General features: G+C 45.5%; 1 protein-coding gene across 1 annotated transcript in view; it reads right to left on the bottom strand.

Moving 5' to 3' along the window:
* Positions 1–7,333: 7,333 nt before the first annotated feature.
* Positions 7,334–23,700, bottom strand: part of LOC137537188 (zinc finger protein 585A-like) — a 31,003-nt gene continuing 14,636 nt past the window's right edge. Inside the window, exons 2-3 of the mRNA XM_068259300.1 lie at positions 16,968–17,219; positions 7,334–8,931 (exon numbers count right to left, since the gene is read on the bottom strand). Coding sequence (XP_068115401.1) covers positions 7,733–8,931; positions 16,968–17,219 — 1,451 coding nt within the window. The 3' untranslated portion in view covers positions 7,334–7,732. The remainder of the gene's footprint in view (positions 8,932–16,967; positions 17,220–23,700) is intronic.

The following is a 23,700-nucleotide window of genomic DNA, read 5'->3' as shown; positions in this document are numbered from 1 at the left end:
CAAACATTGCGTAATGTTTGTGTTAAATGCGAACGCTGGGAACTGTCCACCGGCGAACATCACTATTGCCCAACAGACTTGGTGGCGGCACAGCAAAGGCTTAGCAGTTGGAAGCTGTATTGAAGCAAGTAGAGGTAAACATCATGATTCAGGCGTAGCCCTTCCTGAGGTCTACCACACCCCTTTCCAGTGACACCTAAATACCCCACAAACAGCAAGTCACATGCTATGCAAATTACTCAACCACATAACCTGTAAACAAAGGAAATAAAAATATTGAGGCCTTGTAGTTGAACACAAATACCTTTATCCACCTAGCTTCATGCTGCAACAGGACTTTCTTCCCATCTTCCCCTCTCTGCAAAGCCGGAATTGCCCCAACCACAAACCAACACAATTGTGCAGCTGTAGGAAGCATTATGGCAAGATGGCGGGATACAGACAGCTCATCCTCTCCCCCAATGCACAATTAGCAATACTTCTGTTCCTGTATCCGCTGTCTCACTGCTCTTTCTGTTTCACCGATATAAACAAGTCCGCAGGGGCCCTTCAGCCCACACACAACATATGAGCTCAAGCATGAAAATCTGCCCCTTACTTCAACCCGTTCACCGGTGGATGGATGTGAAATGGTAGCACCTTTTATTATTGCGTCCTGAGACAAGGTACAGAACCCCTTCTATCTCTAGGTACATTCACTTTCTTTCTGGGCAAAGTATCTGATTTGCATAACAAACTCTTTATTGGCCAACCTCGGCTGTACTCAAAAACCAGCAGATCACTGAAGTGATTCCCATAGGTAGGATCTTGCTCAGGATCAGCCAGAATTTACCAACCACAGAGCGAATACGCTCAAACAGATTACTGCAGCCACACATAAAGGGTATAAGTGCAGACTTGTTTTTACCTTGGGAAGCAATAAGCTCCGTCTATCAATAGCTCTGACCTCCCCACTGACCTTCCACAGGACATGTTGATCGTAACCCTTTACTACCATCTTACTGACCAAAACTGCCGACACCGTCACATTCCACCTTATCTGGCCAAATGTGCTGAGCCCTCAAATCACCAAAGCGGACAAGGGAGGGGCCATTGTGGTCCAGGGCAGGCCAGGGCACAGAATGTGGGTGGAGCTATGCTACAATTCAACTGTAAAGATCACTACAAGAAATGTGACAGAGACCCAACCCGGACTGCAGTAATAGAGCTTCTCATCAGCGATCAGAGAGGGATAAGCAGAGCTGAACAAGCCTGTTATTGGCTGCTGCACTCCACTCTCTATCCTCCCTACTTCCTGCTATGTTGGGGAGATGGAGAGCAGTGTGCTGTGGCCAGTCCAGGTTCACTGAGGGTGAAGCTATGTTTCCCTGCTCCTTAATTACCAGTGTGAGATCTCTCATGTCTGGCAAGGGTTCCTTTATCAGCAAAACATTTCCCACACTCAGAACATGAATATGAACTCTTTCCATATAGTTCTCATGATTGAGAAGATGTTATTTATATGCAAAACATTTCCCACACTCAGCACATGAATACGACTTTTCACCAGAGTCATTTAATGCTTGTCAAGGTTTCCTTTATAGAAAACCTGTAATATAAAATATCCACCTGGGGGACACTTATCTTGGGAGGGGAAGCCTCTGGATCCTAACAAGGGAGCAACATCCTCCTCCATCCCTCCACGCTTGCAGCCCTCAAACACAGAGGAGGTAAATATTTACCTACCTCGATCAAGCACAGGCACAGTAGCAGCTTTCCGATCAGGCTCAAGTGGAAACAGCCGAGCTCATCAGAAAACAGCTACTGTGCCAGCGCTGGAGCCGAGGAAGGTATATATTACAGGCGCAGCAGACATACTTGTCGCTTGTGGTTTCTGGGACAGAGAAGGACGGGGGAAGTCTCATTAGGATCCAGAGACTTACCGCTCCCGAGAGAAGTATCTCCAGGTGTATTTTTTTTTTTAATTTGTGTCTCTTTAATTTCAAAACATTTCCCACACTCAGCACATGAATAGGACTGGGCACCATTGTGAGATTTTTCATGTTGGACAACGTTTTGTTTAATATTAAAACAATTTATTTAATATTAAAACAAAACAATTTAATAGTAAAGAGACTCTGAAGTCTCAAAAAAACAAATTTTTACTAAAGTATCTTTATTAGCACTAATGCCCTACCTGAAACACGGCATCCCCGTGTCTGAAATCGAGAGATTTGGGCAGCGCTTCCTAGTAGAGGCAGAGCTTTGGGCTGTAGCTCTGCCGTCAATCCCCGCCTCTCTCAATGTTCTTTCACTGAGGGGGCGGGGAGAGGCGCGATTAGCGCTGATTGACGAGAATGGAAGCAGAGCTAAAGGTCAAAGATCTGCCTCCCCCAGCAGCAAAATCCATGAACAAGAAGGTTGTGGATTTTTGCCCTGGGATTTGGTGATCTCAATAGTGATCTCAGCCGTGGGGATGCAGCGTTTTAGGTAGGGCATTAGTGCTAATGAAGTTACTTAAAGAGGAGCTGTCAGGTATAGGGTCTCAGAGAAAATAAACACATATATCAGTAGCTAAATATTGGCTGTACTTACATTACATATGCCTTTCACTGTCCACGTTTGGATTTCACAGAATCTTTATATAGTATTTGCAGAGAATGATGCTCCTGACAGCTCATGGCAGGTTCCATGTGTGTCTGTCTCCTATGAAGCCAAATGTGTCGTCATGTCCTCCCTGCTTCCTGATGATTCCACTCACACAAAAGATCGGTAATGTAAAACACTACTGTGCAGTGAATATTAATGAGCCATGTGGCTAGGAACAATAGCCGACTCCTGCAGTGTACTCTGCCGGGAGTTTTTTCAGTGCTGTGAGCTGCTGCTGTTGTAACACGAGCCCTGTAACTTATCACTAGCAGCCGAGGGGAGGGCCCCAGAATGCTTTGCTGTATGGTATGCGGCTCTCGGCTTCTTAAAGGGACACTTAAGTCAAACCAAAAAAATGAGTTTTACTCACCTGGGGCTTCCAATAGCCCCCTGCAGCTGTCCGGTGCCCTCGCCGTCTCCCTCCGCTCCTCCTGGCCCCGCCGGCAGCCACTTCCTGTTTCGGTGACAGGAGCTGACAGGCCGGGGACGCGAGTGATTCTTCGCGTTCCTGGCCACAATAGCGCCATCTATGCTGCTATAGCATATATCATATACCATATAGCAGCAGAGAGGGTGCTAATGTGTCTGGGAACGCGAAGAATCACTCGCGTCCCCAGCCTGTCAGCTCCTGTCACCAAAACAGGAAGTGGCTGCCGGCGGGGCCAGGAGGATCGGAGGGAGACGACAAGGGTACCGGACAGCTGCAGGGGGCTATTGGAAGCCCTAGGTGAGTAAAACTCATTTTTTTTGTTTGACTTAAGTGTCCCTTTAAGAGCTTGGGTCTAACATCCTTGCAGTTCAGCACACATCAAAACTAAGAGAGATTTTTAACTTCAGTATTGCCTTTTTGGCTTCCTTCTAAACTGTTTAACACAGGATAATAGAGGTTTAAATTAGCTTTTGCAGCCTGACAGTTACTCTAAGTAAAAACGTTTTTTTTTTCGAGACTTCAGAGTCTCTTTAAAACAATTAAAACAATGGACAGCACGGTGGCGTAGTGGTTAGCACTCTCGCCTTGCAGCGCTGGGTCCCTAGTTTGAATCTCAGCCAGGTCAACATCTGCAAGTAGTTTGTATGTTCTCCCCGTGTCTGTGTGGGTTTCCTCTGGGCACTCCGGTTTCCATCCACATCCCAAAAACATACAGATAAGTTAATTGGCTTCCCCTTAAATTGGCCCTAGACTATGAAACATACACTTCACAATACATACATAGACATGACTATGGTAGGGATTAGATTGTGAGCCCCCTCTGAAGGACAGTCAGTGACAAGACAATATACTCTGTACAGCGCTGCGTAAGATGTCAGCGCTATATAAATACTAAATAATAATAATAAAAAAATAATAAAAGATTCCCGCTCTCAGTACAGTAATATAGTTTCTCAGCAGAGTGAGTCCTCTCATGACTGTGCATCTTGGGATAGACTCCCTCCTCTGCAGGTGGGTAAAGGACTTTCTCTCCAACAGAACTCAACGAGTCAAGCTTGGCAGTCGCATCTCCAGCGAGAGAACCACTAATGTCAGTGCACCGCAAGGCTGCGTGCTGTCCCCACTCCTGTTCTCCCTGTATACCAACAAATGCACCTCGACCTCCGACTCTGTCAAGGTTATTAAATTCGCAGACGACACCACGCTTATCGGCCTCATCGACAAAAACGGGGAGGACCCTTATCGAAATGAAATTGCGAAGATCTGTAATTGGTGCAAGGACAACAATCTTGTTCTCAACATGGCAAAGACCGTGGAACTGATCGTGGACTTCCGGAAACTCCCCCCTGCCCCCCTCCCTGTGTTCATCGACGGGTCTGAGGTCTCCAGAGTTCAAAGCGTACGGTTCTTAGGCACAACCCTAACAAGCGACCTCAAATGGGAGCAGAACACTACTAAAACTCAAAAGAAAGCACAGCAAAGGCTATTCTTCCTGCGCCAATTGAAGAAATTCAGCATGTCACGGGAACTGCTGACCAGCTTTTACACCACGACCATCGAATCCATCCTCTGCTGCTCCATCATAGTCTGGTATGCCGGAGCAACTGCTAAGGATAAATACAAACGCCACAGAGTGATAAACGCAGCAGAAAAGATCATCGGCGCCCACCTGCCCTCACTAGATCTCCTCTACTCCACGAGGATGAAGACAAGGGCCACCAAGATCCTACTCGACCACTCCCACCCGGGCAGACGCTGCTTCGAGACCTTTCCATTGGGACGCCGGTTCAGATCCATCCCCTCCAAAACCACTAGGCGCATGAACACCTTCTTCCCCCAAGCAGTTCACCTGCTGAACTCACTGAACTCAAGACCCCCCCCCCCACTACCACTGGTTCACTCCAGCCCCCAGGGGAACCCAAGACTCTAAATGTGTTGCTCTATATGGTGTTGCGTGTATGTTTTGCTTTGCCTTGATTATGTTTGTCGGGTGTTAAATGTTATATGTTCCTGAACTGGCATTCGCCATGTGAACCACAAGCAATTCCGGGCCCACCAATTGGTGTGCTTGGCGACAATAAAGAGGATTCTGATTCTGATTAACAATGTTAAATTCTGTACAAAATATTATAGAACAAAAGGAACAGCCGGCACCATCCAGTATGCTCTTTTAGTTTTATTGACAGACTGTCATAAAATAGCAACGTTTCGGAGCGATGTCGTGCTCCTTTATCAAGCCCTGACAGTCTCAACTTACATCACATAACAAGTTTCTTAAATAGTACATCATTATTTCAAACTATCCAATCAGAGGTCTCATGAATCTAAGCGACCAATCCCCATCCGCTGTATCACGAGCGGACCTTATGGGGAACTCCATCTATATTTAGCAGCCCAATGGTCATCAAGATACTCACCACCATTGTGACACCAAACGTCCATGCGTCAGATTGAACCAGCCTCTCCCGACGTCAGTAGAGATAAACACACCAATCTGGTTCACGGACCTGATGGGGAACTAAGCGAACGGGGGCGGAGATGCAACGTCACAGCGTTGCCAGGGAGACGGAGTGGAGGCGTACGCGGAAGTACGTACGCCTACTAGACGGCAGGACAGCGTCACTGCCTAAGCCAGCCGATCACGTGGGCCCAGCCCACCGATCAATCGGCTGGCCTTCCATCTCCCTGCATGGAATCTGCGGCCAAAGTCGCGTTACCATAGAGATGTAAACGCTAAAGGCTGAAGGTGCATGGAACATGGTGGCACAATGTGAGATACTAAGAGACCAACCTATTCCACATTGAGTCCATATAGGAATCTATTGTACATCCGAAAAAAAGTTATTACATCTCTACATATAGAAAAGGCACGTATGAATATACATATACTTTGTCACATAGAAGAAAATAGTGACAAACAGTGTAATAAAAAGCTATAGTGATGTGACTGAAAAATGCCATAGTCAGAAATAAAACACAATAATGGTAATAGCTATTGAGTATGGGACATTAGACATTAATATTCCAATGGGGGGTCTATATGAATGGTGTAAGGTCATACTCTCTATTCAGACCACGAGGTTCTATGGTGTCAAGCGTGCGTATCCAGTGTGCCTCACGGAGCAGCAGTAGTCTGCCTCTATTTCCACCATGTTTTAATAAAGGTACACTGTCAATAATTTGACAGCGTAATTGGCTAACATTATGGTTATTGTTTACAAAATGACAGGCCACTGGCTGCTCAATGAGGCGCTCACGGATAGCATGCTTGTGAGACGAAATTCTAACCTTTAACTTTTGAGTTGTTTCTCCTACATAAATTAGGCCGCAGGGACATTTCAGAATATAAATGACATATCGAGAGTCACAGTTGTAAACACCTCTAATATGAAATCTTTTACCAGTTCTAGGGTGGGTAAAAGTATCACTCCTAATAACTGAGCTGCAATGCACACAGCTCAGACAAGGATACATACCCCTCCTCGACCTTTCAGGAGGCCCAGCTAGAGTCCTCATTTCAGCATGTGTCAGTTTATCCCTAAGTGTAGGGGCCCGTTTATAAGAAAATAGTGGAGGGTAATGGAATTCAGGAATCCGAGGAAAGGACTGTGCAAGAACATGCCAATGTTTTTTGATAATAGTAGCTATGTTTTTGCTGTACACATTATACTGTGTGACAAATGGGATGCGGTTGCTATTCCTATTCCTCGGACTTCTAGTACCATGTTCAGCTGAACTACGTGCCTCTGCTATCAGGTCAGCCGGATAATGTCTCTCCAAAAATTTCCGTGTCATCTCATCAAACCTAACTTGTCGTCTCTCACTGTCACCCACTATACGGCCCACCCTCTGGAATTGGGACTTCGGAATAGATCTCAATGTGTTAGCTGGATGGAAGCTATGGTAGGACAGGAGGGCATTCTTGTCCGTGGGTTTCACATATAAGTCAGTGTTCAAAACACCACCCGCCAATGTGACCAAAGTATCAAGAAAGCTAATCTGGCGAAAATCACAGTGAGACGGCTCACACTGACCGTGAAGTTCACCCACAAATTGATCAAGGGTCCAACGAGGCCCCGCCCACACGCAAAACACATCATCAATATATCTGAGCCAACATCTGGCATATTTTTTAAATAATTGATTATTGTAGACAAAAGTCTCCTCATAACTATCCATGAATATGTTTGCATATGACGGGGCCACGTTGGACCCCATCGCAGTACCCCGTACCTGTAAGTAAAATTGATCATTAAAGACAAAGTAATTGCATGTTAGTACAATTTTCAATAGCTCCATAATGAAATCAACCTGACGTTCATCAAAATCAGATGCAGTAAATAACATATGCTGGACAGCCTCTACACCCCCATCATGCGGGATGGAGGTGTAGAGGCTCTCAACGTCCAACGTGACCAAGAGACTGCCCTCGGGTATGTCAGTCAATCCAGAAATAACTTCCAAAAACATAGATGTATCTCGAATATGTGATTTTTGTGCAACCACAAAAGGCCGAAGTAGGAAGTCTAAATATTTGGCAATAGGAGATAGAATAGAATCTATGCCGGCCACAATCGGTCGGCCTGGAGTACAAAATATTATGCAAGATATCTCATGACTGAGAAGATCTGATTTGTGAACAAAATATTTCCCACAATCAGATGAATAGGACTTCTACCCAGTGTGACATCGCTCATGTTTGACAAGGGTTCCTTTTTCTCTAAAACATTTCCCACACTCAGTACATGAATAGGGCTTCTCACCAGAGTGAGATCTCTCATGTATGACAAGCAGTGATTTCCGTACAAAACATTTCCCACACTCAGTACATGAATAGGGCTTCTCACCAGTGTGAGATCTCTCATGTGTGATAAGGTTTGATTTCTGTACAAAACATTTCCCACACTCAGCACACGAATAGGGCTTTTCACCAGTGTGAAATCTCTTATGCAAGACAAGATGTGATTTCTGAGAAAAACATTTCCCGCACTTAATACATGAAAAGGGCTTCTCACCAGTGTGAGATCTCTCATGTTGTACAAGGGTTTCTTTAACTCCAAAACATTTCCCACATTCAGCACATGAATAGGGCTTCTCTCCAGTGTGGCATCTTTTATGTCTGACAAAGTCTGATTTCTGAGCAAAGCATTTCCCACATTCAGCACATGAATAAGGCATCTCACTAGTGTGTGAGCTCTCATGAATCACAAGATGAGATTTCTGTACAAAACATTTCCCACATTCAGCACATGAATAGGGCTTCTCGCCAGTGTGATATCTTTCATGTATGACAAGGTATGATTTCTGAAAAAAACATTTCCCACACTCAGCACATGAATAGGGTTTCTTACCAGTGTGAACGCTCTCATGTACGACAAGGTATGCTTTCCGAACAAAACATTTCCCACACTCAGCACATGAATATGGCTTCTCACCAGTATGAGATCTCTCATGTTGGACAAGATGAGATTTACTTACAAAACATTTCTCACACTCAGCACATGAATAGGGCTTCTCACCAGTGTGAGATCTCTTATGTATAACAAGGTCTATTTTCTGTGCAAAACAGTTCCCACACTCAGCACATGAATAGGGTTTCTCACCAGAGTGAGCTTTCTCATGTCTGACAAGAGCTGATTTCCATACAAAACATTTCCCACACATGGAACAGGAATACGACACTCCAGCAGGGTGAAAGCTGTGCTGGGTATGAGGTCCCTTGGGGTTAGACAGGTGAGAGGAGGCTGGGGGAATATTTGCGGTAACCAGGATATCTGCAGGAGACTCTTGTCCAGTGACATCATCATCCGTTGTGCAGTCTGTGGATACAGAGAGACGAGTCTCTGGGAGGTTCCTGATGCCGGGACTCTGCGCTGCAAATAGAGAAACATCATCACTTCCTGTTAGAGAATTCTGAGGGGAGGAACAATTATCATTAGGGATGGCCAGTGAGCTGCTGATAATTCCAAGTTGGTGCACAATTTCTCATTTGTGCAGATCCATCACATAACATAAGATTAAGAAACAATAAAATTACAGGTTAGAATGTAACAAAATAGGTACAAAGCCAAGGGGAGTGAACACTTTTGCAAGGCACTGCACCCACCCACTGGGCTGTGGAGGAGGAGCCTGGAGATGGCAGCCTCGGCAAGTTTTTGTCTTTTTGTTTTTTAATATTGCCTTGTGCAACCCAACCCGGATAACCTTCCCCAGCGAACAAATACTGAGCATTCAGGACTCAGCTGTACCTGATCTACCCCTGGATACTTCATCTACTCTTAGCCTTCTGGGGATTCTGACCAGTGGAGCTACAGTGCTGAATCAGGCAGTGAGGCTTAGAAGAAGAGGCAAGCTCTCCGGGATCCAGGTGCACTTTTGGCGTAGAGGACTGTGTTCACCACTACCTGGAATCATACTCTCTAATGTCAGGTCAATATGCAACAAACTAGATGAGCTTCAATTACTGATCAGGACTAAGAAGGACTTTTACCTCTCTGCTGCTCTTTGCTTCACAGATACCTGGCTGTCTGAGCTGATTCCAGACAGTGCTCTGCAGCTTAATGGATTTACACTCTACAGATCTGACCAGGACTTACTTATTTCTGGTAAAACCAAAGGTGGAGGGTTCTGTTTCTATATCAATGATAAGTGGTATAAGGATGTCATGGTTATTAGGAGGACATGTCCGGATGGGCTGGAAACACTCCTCATAAACTGCAGACCCTCCTATTCACCCTCTAACTATTAAGGACTCGTAACAATGTCTGCAGAGCAGCTCTGGGGAATTCTGATCATGCTGTGATACAGCTCGTCCCAATAGACATACACAGACTACCAACTGCTAAACCTGTAGTGTGCACAGGTAAGAAATTGACTAGTGAAGTGGTGGAAAAGCTACAGAGCTGCTTTGTTTCAACAGATGGGAACATATTCAAAGAATCCACATGACTTAGAACACCTAAATAAATATACCGACGCTGTGACTGTTAAAATGCAATTGGTGGTTGCTATGGGTTACACCACCTTCTTTTGGCACCACATCACAGGAACTCTCATAGCCACAGCAGTCACGGAGGGAAATCACAGATGTCTTCAAACTTTAAGGCGTTTATTTGGCAATACAGATATTTAGCAGAAATGGAATGTAGGCATACATCTTTAACCTCCCTGATGGTATGATTATTTCTGGATTTTAGGGTCTTTTTAAAAGATTTCAGACCCTAAAAATCAGGGAAAAGTCATGCCACATCCCACACTGCAGTCTCTGCAGCAGCCCCAGCATTTACTTACCTCCCTGGGCTCCAGCGCTGCAATTTTACCTCCGTCCCCCGGGTGCGCTGTAACACTTTAGTGAGATCAATGGCAGCAATCTCACCAGAGTGATTCAGAGCCTCGGAGGACAGGAAGTAGAACAGCTACTTACGTCTGGATCCCCTGGGAGGTGGGTAAAAATGTGCTCATTGCTCTGCACCGAGCTCCTGCCAGCTTTCCGAGGCAATCTAACGGTTAATACATGTAAGAGTGATGTGCAGGTACTCTGCAGGGGAATGCGGGGATTCCTCCTCTATTACAAATTCTTCATGCACAATCTGAACATGGATCAGGCCCCAGACCATGTAACTGTGGGCACATGTAAGAGTGATGTGCAGGTACTCTGCAGGAGAATGAGGGGATTCTTCCTCTATTACACATACTTCATGTACAATCTGAACATCTATCAGGCCCTAGGCCAGGGGTGCCCACACTTTTTTGGCTCGCGAGCTACTTTTAAAACCACTGCGGCCACGAGATCTACCACCACCACCCCCCCCCCCCCAGCATTCTAGACCCCCTCCCCCCATATAAAGAGGGACAAAGTCCTGAAAGTGGGACAAATGAGGAGGAAAGAGGGACAGGCTCCCAAAGAGGGACTGTCTCTCCAAAACAGAGGGGAGCTATGATAATGAACAAAAATTGGTCAGAAGGCTCAGCAAAAAAGTTGTAAGGAATCAAAGATAAATGGGAGAAAGAGGGAAGGATTGTTCCAGGGAAGGGAAAACAAAGTGTCTGTGTTAAAAAAAAACAAAAAAAAAAACACAAAGAGAGAGAGAGAGGGCAATTAAAATGCCAAAATGGTGCTAATGTGTAAAAATTTGAATAATAAAAGGGTTAAAAGAGGTGTGCAGGATAAGACCCACCAGGGGTTCAGGACTACACAAAAGAAAGAAGTAAAGTATTGATAAGCCATAAAGTACCCAGTGAGAGGAAGGATCAGCGGGGACAGCGAGCTGCACGGAACTCCCGGCCAGCGTCATATGAGAAGAGACAGACACAGGCTGGAAAGTGACAGCAGCTGACTGAGTCACAGAGGTGCCAAGCTCCGCTTGGACTCCGTACTGTTGTTTGCTCCGGTTATTTATTGCCTGATGAAGCGGGATTTTGTCTGCGAAACGCGTTGCAACTTGTGCTAGGAGTATGTGAATAAATTGCTTTTATGACCATAGTCGGCAGTACCATTGTCTGTTTTGGGGTTGGCTGGTCCACCACCGCATCCCGAATATTTTAAACTTTTTACTGCATTTTATCCTATCGGCGCCTCTGCACAGCTCTACACAGACTGAGCAGGGAAGTTACCGAAAGAAGAGGAGCCGCCGATCAGTGCAGGGTAAAGGGGACGCACAGGTCAGACACCAGCAGCACAGCCTGGTCTGCAGAAATTGTACACACTGTGCACAGACAGAGAGCGCAGAATAATGCAGTTCGGCGGGCTATGCAGTTTCCTACTGATGGGTTGCCAGCCAAATCCCGGGATTCTGCCTGGACAGTTGTGGACTATGTTACACTACCTCACGTCATGCAGCCAGGGGGGAGAAGACGCTGCGCACGCAGGCAGCCGGGAGGAGAAGACGCTGCGCACGCAGGCAGCCTGGAGGGGAAGAGACGCACGGCTCACAAGCAGCCTGGAGGGGAGGAGACCTGGCTCCTCATTGGCTCCTCTACCCCCTAGCCGCGAATCCCCTTTAGCCACGCCTCTCCCCTCTTCTCCCTGATGCGAGCAGCAGCAAAATCTGACAGCTGCCGGCTGCGTGGCTTCAGATTTTGACAGGACACGGCCAGGCGGCCGCGATCTACCGGTAGATCGCGATCGACCTATTGGGCACCCCTGCCCTAGGCAATGTAATTGTGGGTACATGTAAGAGTGATGTGCAGGTACTCTGCAGGAGAATGAGGGGATTCTTCCTCTATTACACATTCTGCATGCACAATCTGAACATGGATCAGGCCCTAGGCAATGTAATTGTGGGTACATGTAAGAGTGATGTGCAGGTACTCTGCAGGAGAATGAGGAGATTCTTCCTCTATTACACATTCTTCATGCACGATCTTAACATGGATCAGGTCCTAGGCAATGTAACTGTGGGTACATGTAAGAGTGATGTGCAGGTGCTCTGCAGGGGAATGAGGCAATTCTTCCTCTATTACACATTCTTTATCCATAATCTGAGCATGGATCAGGCCCTAGGCAATGTAACTGTGGGTACATGTAAGAGTGATGTGCAGGAACTCTGCAGGGGAATGAGGGGATTCTTCCTCTATTACACATTCTTCATGCACAATCTGAACCAGGTTTATGGGTGATGTGCACACTGATTGAAGAGGTGTTTCCCAACAGCTCTGGGGGGAGTGCATATGTACTACTGTGTAACTTAATTTGTTGTCACCAAACCATATCAAATTAATTGATTTCATGATTTCATGCATACATTTGCTTTCAAAATTTGCATAAACCTGCATCAACATAGAATTATTTGCATCTCATTGGCCATCCATACTAGTGACACAGCTACACATCAGGCTTTATTCTTACAGCATAGATGTTATTTAGTATATATATATATATATATATATATATATATATATATATATATATATATATATAGGAGCATACTACACCTGCGCAGCACTATTGCGCAGGTGTAGAACGCTCCTGGGCTGTGGAAGCGGCATGTGGCTGGACTGCGTGGCTGGCTGAATTACCAGGACTCATAGCAGAAGATCCAGGTGGTGGAAGAGGCCAGCGAGGGACTGATTAGCCTGAAGGGGGCTGGAACAAGCCCCAGGTATGTATAAAACTTTTCTTTTCATCCTTCTCAGGTACCATTTAATTCGTAGTCTCCAAACCAAATTTTAACAACATATCAAATTATTTGATTTCATGAGCAAAGAGAGTGCGTATATTTGCATAAATCAGAATCAATGCAGAATTATTTCCATCTCACTGACCTCTCACTGATCTCTATTAGTGACACGGCTACACATCAGGCTTTATACTTACAGCATAGATGTTATTTAGTATATACAAGAGATTCCTGTCTACACATCATATATACAGTCACAATCACATATGTATGACTTTAAAAATACAGTGACTGCTTTATTGCAGCAGCACAAGTAACTATTTTTTCTGATTGGTTTATTTCATTTTTGTGGACTAAGCACAGCTATTACTGTATATGTAACTTATCTGAGAAATAAAATATTTTATAATATTTTCTCTTTTAATTACAGTTAAAATGTATTCGTATTTAGAGCATTTTTTCCTGATTCCAGGTACCTAAAAATTGCTCCGACTTCACAGCCCTGGCCTTAGCACCCTCTATCAGTATGCAAACTAGAAGTAAGCAATGTATTTAAAAGGACAAAACAATAGAAAGTTAGCTGGTCCAGACTCTGGAAATATATTAAAAAAAGGAGCGCAGGTGATAAGTAATAAAATATAATGAATTTATTTCTATTTCAAAAGGACACAATTCTCACATACCTTCCCTACACCACCAAGTATTTTTTGGATTGAGTTTCTGGCCCAAAATAGTGTGGGGTTTGTTGCCCCTCTCAAAAAATAATTGTCTTGTAGAGCAGAGATTTTTTCTAGTTTATAAAAGTGGCAGTCACTATAAGTTTATAAACAGGTATAAGTATTGCAGGGGTTAATAGGCTACGATCGGGTTAAAAATTAACCGGGGATTTTAAAAATATACTTTTTATTTTACTGGGAACCTGCCACTTTAAAAAAAAAAATACTATAAAAACTTTTTCCCCATAACTTTATTGAATAGTTGTTATTACCTAGCAACAATCATTCACAGGACCATGCACGGCCACCTTTAAAGAGACTCTGTAACATTAAAAAACGCCCCTGGGGGGTACTCACCTCGGGTGGGGGAAGCCTCGGGATCCTAATGAGGCTTCCCACGCCGTCCTCTGTCCTACAGGGGTCTCACTGCAGCCCTCCGAACAGCCGGCGACAGACCCGACTGTGACTTCAATATTTATCATTGCAGGCTCCAGCGGGGGCGCTGTGGCTGCTGTCGGCTCCGAAGTAGACGGAAATACCCGATCTCAGTCGGGTCCGCTCAACTGCGCAGGCGCCGGAGACTTGCGCCTGCGCAGTAGAGTGGACCCGACGGCGATCGGGTATTTCCGCCTACTTCGGAGTCGACAGCCGTCAGAGCGCCTGCGCTGGAGCCGGGAAGGTAAATAATGACGTCACCGCTGTACAGAGGGCTGCAGTGAGACCCCCGAGGGACGGAGTGGGAAGCCTCATTAGGATCCTGAGGCTTCCCTCACTCGAGGTGAGTACCCCCCAGGGGACGTTTTCACGTTACAGTTCCTCTTTAACCTCCTTGTATTTCAGAGCTAGGGTCGGGGCGGAAAACCACAGCTAAGAGCGGTGATCCCGACCTCTGCTCGGGGTAGCCGCCAGAGGCTGTATACAGAGCAATGCGCGCAGCGGGAGCGTCTCTACATACCTCCCGGGGATCCCGACGCCGGCCGGCAGTCTTCTTCCTCTCCTCTGAGGCTCTGCTTCCCCCATGTGAGATCGCCGACACTTTAAAGTTGCAGTGCCACCTGGAGGATGGAGGCATAACTGCAGCACAGGAGCCAGGGAGGTGAGTGATTGCTGGACCTGCTACAGCACCCTAGCAGCATGATTTTTTCCAGGTTTTAGGGTCTGAAAGGATGCAAAAAAAATTGCACCACTTTTATAATCTGGAAAGAATCATAACGCCAAGGGGGTTAATACTTATACCTGTTTATAAACTTATAGTGACTGCCACCCGTTGCCTAGAAATGCATCTGTACAGCACTATGGTCCTCGAACTGTCACCCTAGCGAATGCATCCAATCGCCACAGATGCGCAGGCTGAGGATGACGGTCCACCATATGCTCAGATAGTAATAAAATATGGCATATGAGGTATTATTTTAACTGGGAAGGGCCAAATTATTATTTTTTGTGTGTTTTATAACTGGGACGTGTAGTGAAAATTGTGACGGGTGAAAAATGAAAAGAAAAATTGGTATTTTCTCCATTTACGCCTAATATTTTCCCATAAAATAAAATTGTTTTGGGAGAAAACTATTACCCAAAGAAAGCATAGATTGTATTGAAATAAAAAAACCAAGATAGATTTCACTAGAAGGCATAAGTAATTAAAAAGTTACTGCAGTATCAAAATGACACATCTAAAATGTCATAAATGTCATGACCCTTAAGGTGTAAAAACTGTACAACGCAAAGCAGTTAAAGGGGAACTGAAGTGAGAGTGATATGGTAGCTGCCATATTTATTAACCTTTTAATCAATACCAGTTGCCTGGCAGCCCTGCTGGTCTATTTCTCTGCAGTAGTATCTGAATAACACCAGAAAAAAGCATGCAGCTAGTCTTGTGAGATCTGACTGTAAAGCCTGAAACACCTGATCTGCTGCATGCTTGTTCAGGGGCTATGGCTAATAGTATTAGAGGCAGAGGATCAGCAGGGCTGCCAGGCAACTGGTATTGCTTAAAAGGAAATAAACATGGCAGCCTCCATATACCTCTCTCTTCAGTTCCCCTTTAAACAACTGCAAAGTCAACTTCCTTGTACATGCAAACTTATTCGGCCAAATAAAACGGATTCTTATTCAATTGTTCAGATGATCATTAAAATCACAAAAATTTGATTTTAACGATCATCTGAAAGATAAAATAGTAATAAAGCAAGTGCTTTCTTGTATAAAAAAAAAACAAAAAACAACATTGTATTATTTATATCATTTGACATTAGGGATATGAACAGCCCCAGGCGCTTCTGTACTTACATTGTTTTTATGTAGCCATCATCTTTGTGTGTAAGGAGAGGCCTTCCCCATACAGTACAGCAGCAAGGTGAGAGGTGTGCAGTGTAACAGTGCATGTGACTATATTCTCTATCAGCTGCAGCCATTATCTCTGTGTGTAAGGAGAGGCCTTCCCCATACAGTACAGCAGCAAGGTGAGAGGTGTGCAGTGTAACAGTGCATGTGACTATATTCTCTATCAGCTGCAGCCATTATCTCTGTGTGTAAGGAGAGGCCTTCCACATACAGTACAGCAGCAAGGTGAGAGGTGTGCAGTGTAACAGTGCATGTGACTATATTCTCTATCAGCTGCAGCCATTATCTCTGTGTGTAAGGAGAGGCCTTCCACATACAGTACAGCAGCAAGGTGAGAGGTGTGCAGTGTAACAGTGCATGTGACTATATTCTCTATCAGCTGCAGCCATTATCTCTGTGTGTAAGGAGAGGCCTTCCCCATACAGTACAGCAGCAAGGTGAGAGGTGTGCAGTGTAACAGTGCATGTGACTATATTCTCTATCAGCTGCAGCCATTATCTCTGTGTGTAAGGAGAGGCCTTCCACATACAGTACAGCAGCAAGGTGAGAGGTGTGCAGTGTAACAGTGCATGTGACTATATTCTCTATCAGCTGCAGCCATTATCTCTGTGTGTAAGGAGAGGCCTTCCACATACAGTACAGCAGCAAGGTGAGAGGTGTGCAGTGTAACAGTGCATGTGAATATATTCTCTATCAGCTGCAGCAAAAGACATATTAATGCTGATCACTCACCTGTTCTGCTCTCTGTAAGAGGGTCCTTCTCCATAGTTGTCCCCATCATGTCACCCTCTACTGCAGACCGCTGATCACTCCTCACATATGTCTCTTCTTCTTCCTCTTTAATTGTCCCCATCATGTAACCCTCCTCCATAGACTGCTGATCACTCCTCACATATGTATCTTCTTCTTCCTCTTTAATTGTCCTCATCATGCCTTTCTCTTCTGTAGACATCTGATCACTCCTCACGTCTCTTCTTCTTTGAGCTCAGACCTGAAAAGAATAACAAATTATAGCAGTAAGATATCAGCAGTAATAAGCAAAGCACAGAAAAGAACATAATTTGCTAGGGGGTGATAATATCCCATAAGTTGTGGTCTCCTGCACAATCAGTACCACAGTCCTCTCCTCCAGTGTGCCTTGCTCATCATCTGGTGCTTCTCTCCTCCTCTCCATGCACACATTCCTGGGAGGTTACAGCAGTGCCGGCAGCGGTAGATGGATGAGGATGTGAAGAGAGAACAGCTGGGGACTGTAACGATTGGTGTCAGCACACAGAGAGAGAATCTGATTATTGGTGATGTGCAGTATCACCAAGAATACAGATGTATACCTGATTATTGATGATCTGCAGAATCACCAATAATACAAGTATGCCTAACCTCTGGACACCTAATAAAGTGTAAGTGTTTTGGTGTAACAGTAAAAGAGTATCTCCCGTGGGGCGGGAGATACAGACACTACTGCAGCCGGTAGACACCTGAGGAGCAGGTGGCCTCCTGGCTGTGCAGAGACTATCTATTTAAGAGGAAGGGATGGAGATAGTGAAGCATCCAGGCATTCCCTGATAGTATAGGAATCAGACTGTACTACAGCCAAGGATTCCCTGATGGTATAGGAATCAGACTGTACTGCAGCCACGGATTCCCTGATGGTATAGGAATCAGACTGCACTGCAAGGAGGACTCTCTGGGGACCAGGAGGTCCTTGCAGCTAACAGACACCTAGTGGATTAGTGTCAAAGTTAATACAGATAGATTGATCACTCGAGGAATGAGTGACAGCCAGAAGGGTCAGACAGGCCAGGTCGGCAACACACGAGCATATGAGGTACAGAGACAGAAGACTGATTCGGTAACCGGTACAGGCAAGGTTTGGCAACTGGTAGACAGATAGGCAGAGGTACCGAATCAGAAAGCAAGAGAGAGGTCAGGAAGGGCAGAGATCATAACAGATATTGACAAGTACAATCCTAGTCTGAGGTGTGAGATCCTTGGTCTCGACACCCAGGAACTAGTCTGATAAATAACACAGTTTCCTAAACTAGGGTCTGAGGTCCTTGGTCACAACATCCGGGAACTAGTCTAAAGTATAACACAGAATAATGACACAGCAATCCTAAGCTTGGGTGTGAGGTCCTTGGTCTCAACACCCCGGAACTGGTCTACAGTATAACACAGAATAATGACAGAGTAATCTGGCTAAGTGTGAATTCCCAGCTCCTGCTGGTTCTAACACACTGTAAGATCTGACTGAGGTCTGAGTGCTCTCACGTAAGTATTCGCAATGGCAGACAACCGGCAACTGAGCCACAAGTGCCACAAGTGCTATATATACACTACAGCGCTCTGCAGCGTCGCCCACACCACTCAGCCAATCCGGAGTCCTGCCGGAATCAGCTGATCGTCATGATCAGCTGATACCTTTCCTGCTGGCATAAAGATCCTGACTTCTGGCTCTCCCTCTGTGTGCACTAGCAGGCTCAGGTGAACCAGACCTATGTTGCTGCGCGGAAAACGCCGGCATGAACGCGGAGACCGCCGCCCCACCGCCAGACCGCGCGGCGGCATTCATTACAGAGACAGAGGAAGATAGGAGCAGAGGCCTGCAGCTAATTAGCTATAAATTATCATTACTTATGGCTCTGGCACCTGATGAACTAGACAGATGGGACTGCAGCTCCATATCCTGACCATACCTGAGCCCACCTGTCCATCAGCTACTAACCCCAAACCCTCCAAGAGCCATAGCAACAAAACTCCCAGCTGGGACAGTGCCAATACCAGGACCAAAGCAGCAGAGGCCACCCAACCCCTCTCCAGCTGCAGCCTCCATCTCCTCTGCCTGTCCTACTAGCCACGCCCCTTGTTACCTGGCTCCACCCCCTAGCTGTGACCCAATAGCCATCATCTTTGTGCAGACTCCACCCTCTCCCACTGTGGACTACCCAACACCAGTGGCTCCTGACTCCACATTGGCTTCTTCCCATCAGAGATACAATGGATATGGTCATCCAATGGGACTGTCTTATGAAACTGGACACAATGGACAGATCCTGCTCCTTCAGAACCTCCCTCCCTGAGACCTTCACTGATCTGCAACAACCTGATTGTACAACATATTATTGGCTGCCGGCATTAGTGACTGTTGCTATGAACAGCTGCTGGGAAAAGCTATCTGGGGAAATGTCCTCCTTCACAGGGAAGAGATACTGGCCTGCCTTCCATATCACCTGGGATACACATAAACCTCCTCTGGCTGCAGTAAAACACAAATTGGTGTATTTAGATGCACGATTTATAGCATAATAAAAAAGAGAAATAAGGTAAAATAGAAAGTAAGAATATGCGAGAAGCACCAGCTGAAAATATTAATAGTCCTGACATTTGCATAGTGCTTTTCTCCTGTGAGGCTCAAAGTGCAGCCACTAAGGGCGCGCTCAATAGGCCACCCTGCAGTGTTAGGGAGTCTTGCCTAAGGACTCCTTACTGAATAGGTACTGACCCTAGCTAGGATTCAAACCCTGGTCTCCCATTTCAAAGGCAGTGCCCAGTTACCAGTACACTGTCCAGCCACACAAGATGGGAGGCACTGTGACCACACAGCAAGGAGGAGAGGAGCTACAGTACAAGGAGGAGGATGACTGGATGCTTGGTGGAAAACCAGATTCAGCCAGTGCATGCTTGACAACAACATGCATGCCTGTCAAGAAGTGTATATGAAGCAATGGAAGCGGGATTTGAGATTGAGGTTGTGGCGGGAATAGATCCAGTGTGGAAAACAGTCCGAAGAACCATGGACCGTATGTGCTTATCTTTGAAACATCTCGAGCATGCTGCAGGAAAAAAAAAGTGTTAAAAAACTTGAGCTGTTATCTATGCAAAAGAGCGTCTCCAGTCTCCTCTTCTGAAGACCTAAAAAAACAGTGAGAGACAGCTCAAGATAACTTTTTGAGGCAGGAAAGTTCAAAGGGTTGTTAGCACTTTTTTTTCACATGAAAAGGCAGAATGTTGATTCTAAACTGCTGCTGTGACAGTCTGACACAAAGCTATAAATGAAGCTATAGAACTGAAAAAAAAAATGGTAGCTGCTCCACGAGGATCTTATGGGCTCAGTGTTCCATGGCATACAAGATCAGCCAGTCACAGCTCCACTCCACACTATTCACAGATTATATTCCTCTCTATGGCCTGGTGCACACCAAAAACAGCTAGCAGATCCGCAAAATGCTAGCAGATTTTGAAACGCTTTTTCTTATTTTTCTGTAGCGTTTCAGCTAGCATTTTGCGGTTTTGTGAAGCGTTTTTGGTGTAGTAGATTTAATATATTGTTACAGTAAAGCTGTTACTGAACAGCTTCTGTAACAAAAACGCCGGCAAAACCGCTCTGAACAGGCGTTTTTCAGAGCGGTTTGCGTTTTTCCTATACTTAACATTGAGGCAGAAACGCCTCCGCAATCCAAAATCTGCAGCAGCCCGGGAGTATGCGTTTCTGCAAAACGCCTCCCGCTCTGGTGTGCACCAGCCCATTGAAATACATTACCCAAGCGTATCCGCAGCCGCAAGCGGATCGCAAAACGCAGCCGAACCGCTCTGGTGTGCACTAGGCCTATGTCTCCATCCCTGAGGAGCAATTATCAAACCTAATCCACCATACAGATACTTTCTACCATTCTCAGGAATAAAGGCCGACTACCCTACAATAACACTACTACTCCCTGCAAGCTCTCTCCTGAGAGATGTATGCGCCTGGATTCTGCTCACACCCTTCATATCACTAACCATTCCCCCATTACCTGGTATAACATTCCCATCAGCCACTTCTCAGCCATATAAAGCCAGTCACTGATAACATAAGCTCTCCTTACAGATGTATGCGCCTGGATTCTGCTCACACCCTTCATATCACTAAACATTCCCCCATTACCTGGTATAACATTCCCATCAGCCACTTCTCAGTCATATAAAGCCAGTCACTGATAACATAAGCTCTCCTGAGAGATGTATGCGCCTGGATTCTGCTCCCACCCTTCATATCACTAAACATTCCCCCATTACCTGGTATAACATTCCCAACAGCCACTTCTCGGCCATATAAAGCCAGTCACTGATAACATAAGCTCTCCTTACAGATGTATGCACCTGGATTCTGCTCACACCCTTCATATCACTACACATTCCCCCATTACCTGGTATAACATTCCCATCAGCCACTTCTCAGCCATATAAAGCCAGTCACTGATAACATAAGCTCTCCTTACAGATGTATGCGCCTGGATTCTGCTCACACCCTTCATATCACTAAACATTCCCCCATTACCTGGTATAACATTCCCATCAGCCACTTCTCAGCCATATAAAGCCAGTCACTGATAACATAAGCTCTCCTTACAGATGTATGCACCTGGATTCTGCTCACACCCTTCATATCACTACACATCCCCCCATTACCTGGTATAACATTCCCATCAGCCACTTCTCAGCCATATAAAGCCAGTCACTGATAACATAAGCTCTCCTTACAGATGTATGCGCCTGGATTACTGCATATCCTTCATATCACTAAACATTCCCCCATTACCTGGTATAACATTCTTATCAGCCACTTCTCAGCCATATAAAGCTGGTCACTGATAACATAAGCTCTCCTTACAGATGTATGCGCCTGGATTCTGCTCACACCCTTCATATCACTAAACATTCCCCCATTACCTGGTATAACATTCCCATCAGCCACTTCTCAGCCATATAAAGCCGGTCACTGATAACATAAGCTCTCCTTACAGATGTATGCGCCTGGATTCTGCTCACACCCTTCATATCACTAAACATTCCCCCATTACCTGGTATAACATTCCCATCAGCCACTTCTCAGCCATATAAAGCCAGTCACTGATAACATAAGCTCTCCTTACAGATGTATGCGGCTGGATTCTGCTCACACCCTTCATATCACTACACATCCCCCCATTACCTGGTATAACATTCCCATCAGCCACTTCTCAGCCATATAAAGCCAGTCACTGATAACATAAGCTCTCCTTACAGATGTATGCGCCTGGATTACTGCATATCCTTCATATCACTAAACATTCCCCCATTACCTGGTATAACATTCTTATCAGCCACTTCTCAGCCATATAAAGCTGGTCACTGATAACATAAGCTCTCCTTACAGATGTATGCGCCTGGATTCTGCTCACACCCTTCATATCACTAAACATTCCCCCATTACCTGGTATAACATTCCCATCAGCCACTTCTCAGCCATATAAAGCCGGTCACTGATAACATAAGCTCTCCTTACAGATGTATGCACCTGGATTCTGCTCACACCCTTCATATCACTAAACATTCCCCCATTACCAGGTATAACATTCCCATCAGCCACTTCTCAGCCATATAAAGCCAGTCACTGATAACATAAGCTCTCCTTACAGATGTATGCGGCTGGATTCTGCTCACACCCTTCATATCACTACACATCCCCCCATTACCTGGTATAACATTCCCATCAGCCACTTCTCAGCCATATAAAGCCAGTCACTGATAACATAAGCTCTCCTTACAGATGTATGCGCCTGGATTACTGCATATCCTTCATATCACTAAACATTCCCCCATTACCTGGTATAACATTCTTATCAGCCACTTCTCAGCCATTTAAAGCTGGTCACTGATAACATAAGCTCTCCTTACAGATGTATGCGCCTGGATTCTGCTCACACCCTTCATATCACTAAACATTCCCCCATTACCTGGTATAACATTCTTATCAGCCACTTCTCAGCCATATAAAGCTGGTCACTGATAACATAAGCTCTCCTTACAGATGTATGCGCCTGGATTCTGCTCACACCCTTCACATCACTAAACATTCCACCATTACCTGGTATAACATTCCCATCAGCCACTTCTCAGCCATATAAAGCCAGTCACTGATAACATAAGCTCTCTCTACAGATGTATGCGCCTGGATTCTGCTCACACCCTTCATATCACTAAACATTCCCCCATTACCTGGTATAACATTCCCATCAGCCACCTCTCAGCCATATAAAGCCGGTCACTGATAACATAAGCTCTCCTTACAGATGTATGCGCCTGGATTCTGCTCACACCCTTCATATCACTAAACATTCCCCCATTACCTGGTATAACAGTCACACATCTCTCAGGGCCCTTTTCCACCAGCGCGTTTGCGCTGGCTGAATCGCAAAGTCGCAAACCGCTAGCGATTTTACAATCGCTACGGTTTGCTTTTTAACATAGGAATCGCGGTAGGTCATTTCCACTACCGCGATTCGTTTTTTACCCGAACGCGAGGCGGAGCGATATTTGCCGCGATTTTGCTATGCAATGCATAGCATAGCAAAATCGCGGCCGCAAAACGTCGGGGAATCGCCGGTTTTGCGATTCAGCAATCGCTAGCGTTCAGCGTGAACGCTAGCGACTGCAGGTGGAAAAA

This window comes from Hyperolius riggenbachi, chromosome 10, assembly GCF_040937935.1.
Source record: "Hyperolius riggenbachi isolate aHypRig1 chromosome 10, aHypRig1.pri, whole genome shotgun sequence".
Lineage (NCBI taxonomy): Eukaryota > Metazoa > Chordata > Amphibia > Anura > Hyperoliidae > Hyperolius > Hyperolius riggenbachi.
This window is presented reverse-complemented; position numbering and strand designations above follow the sequence as displayed.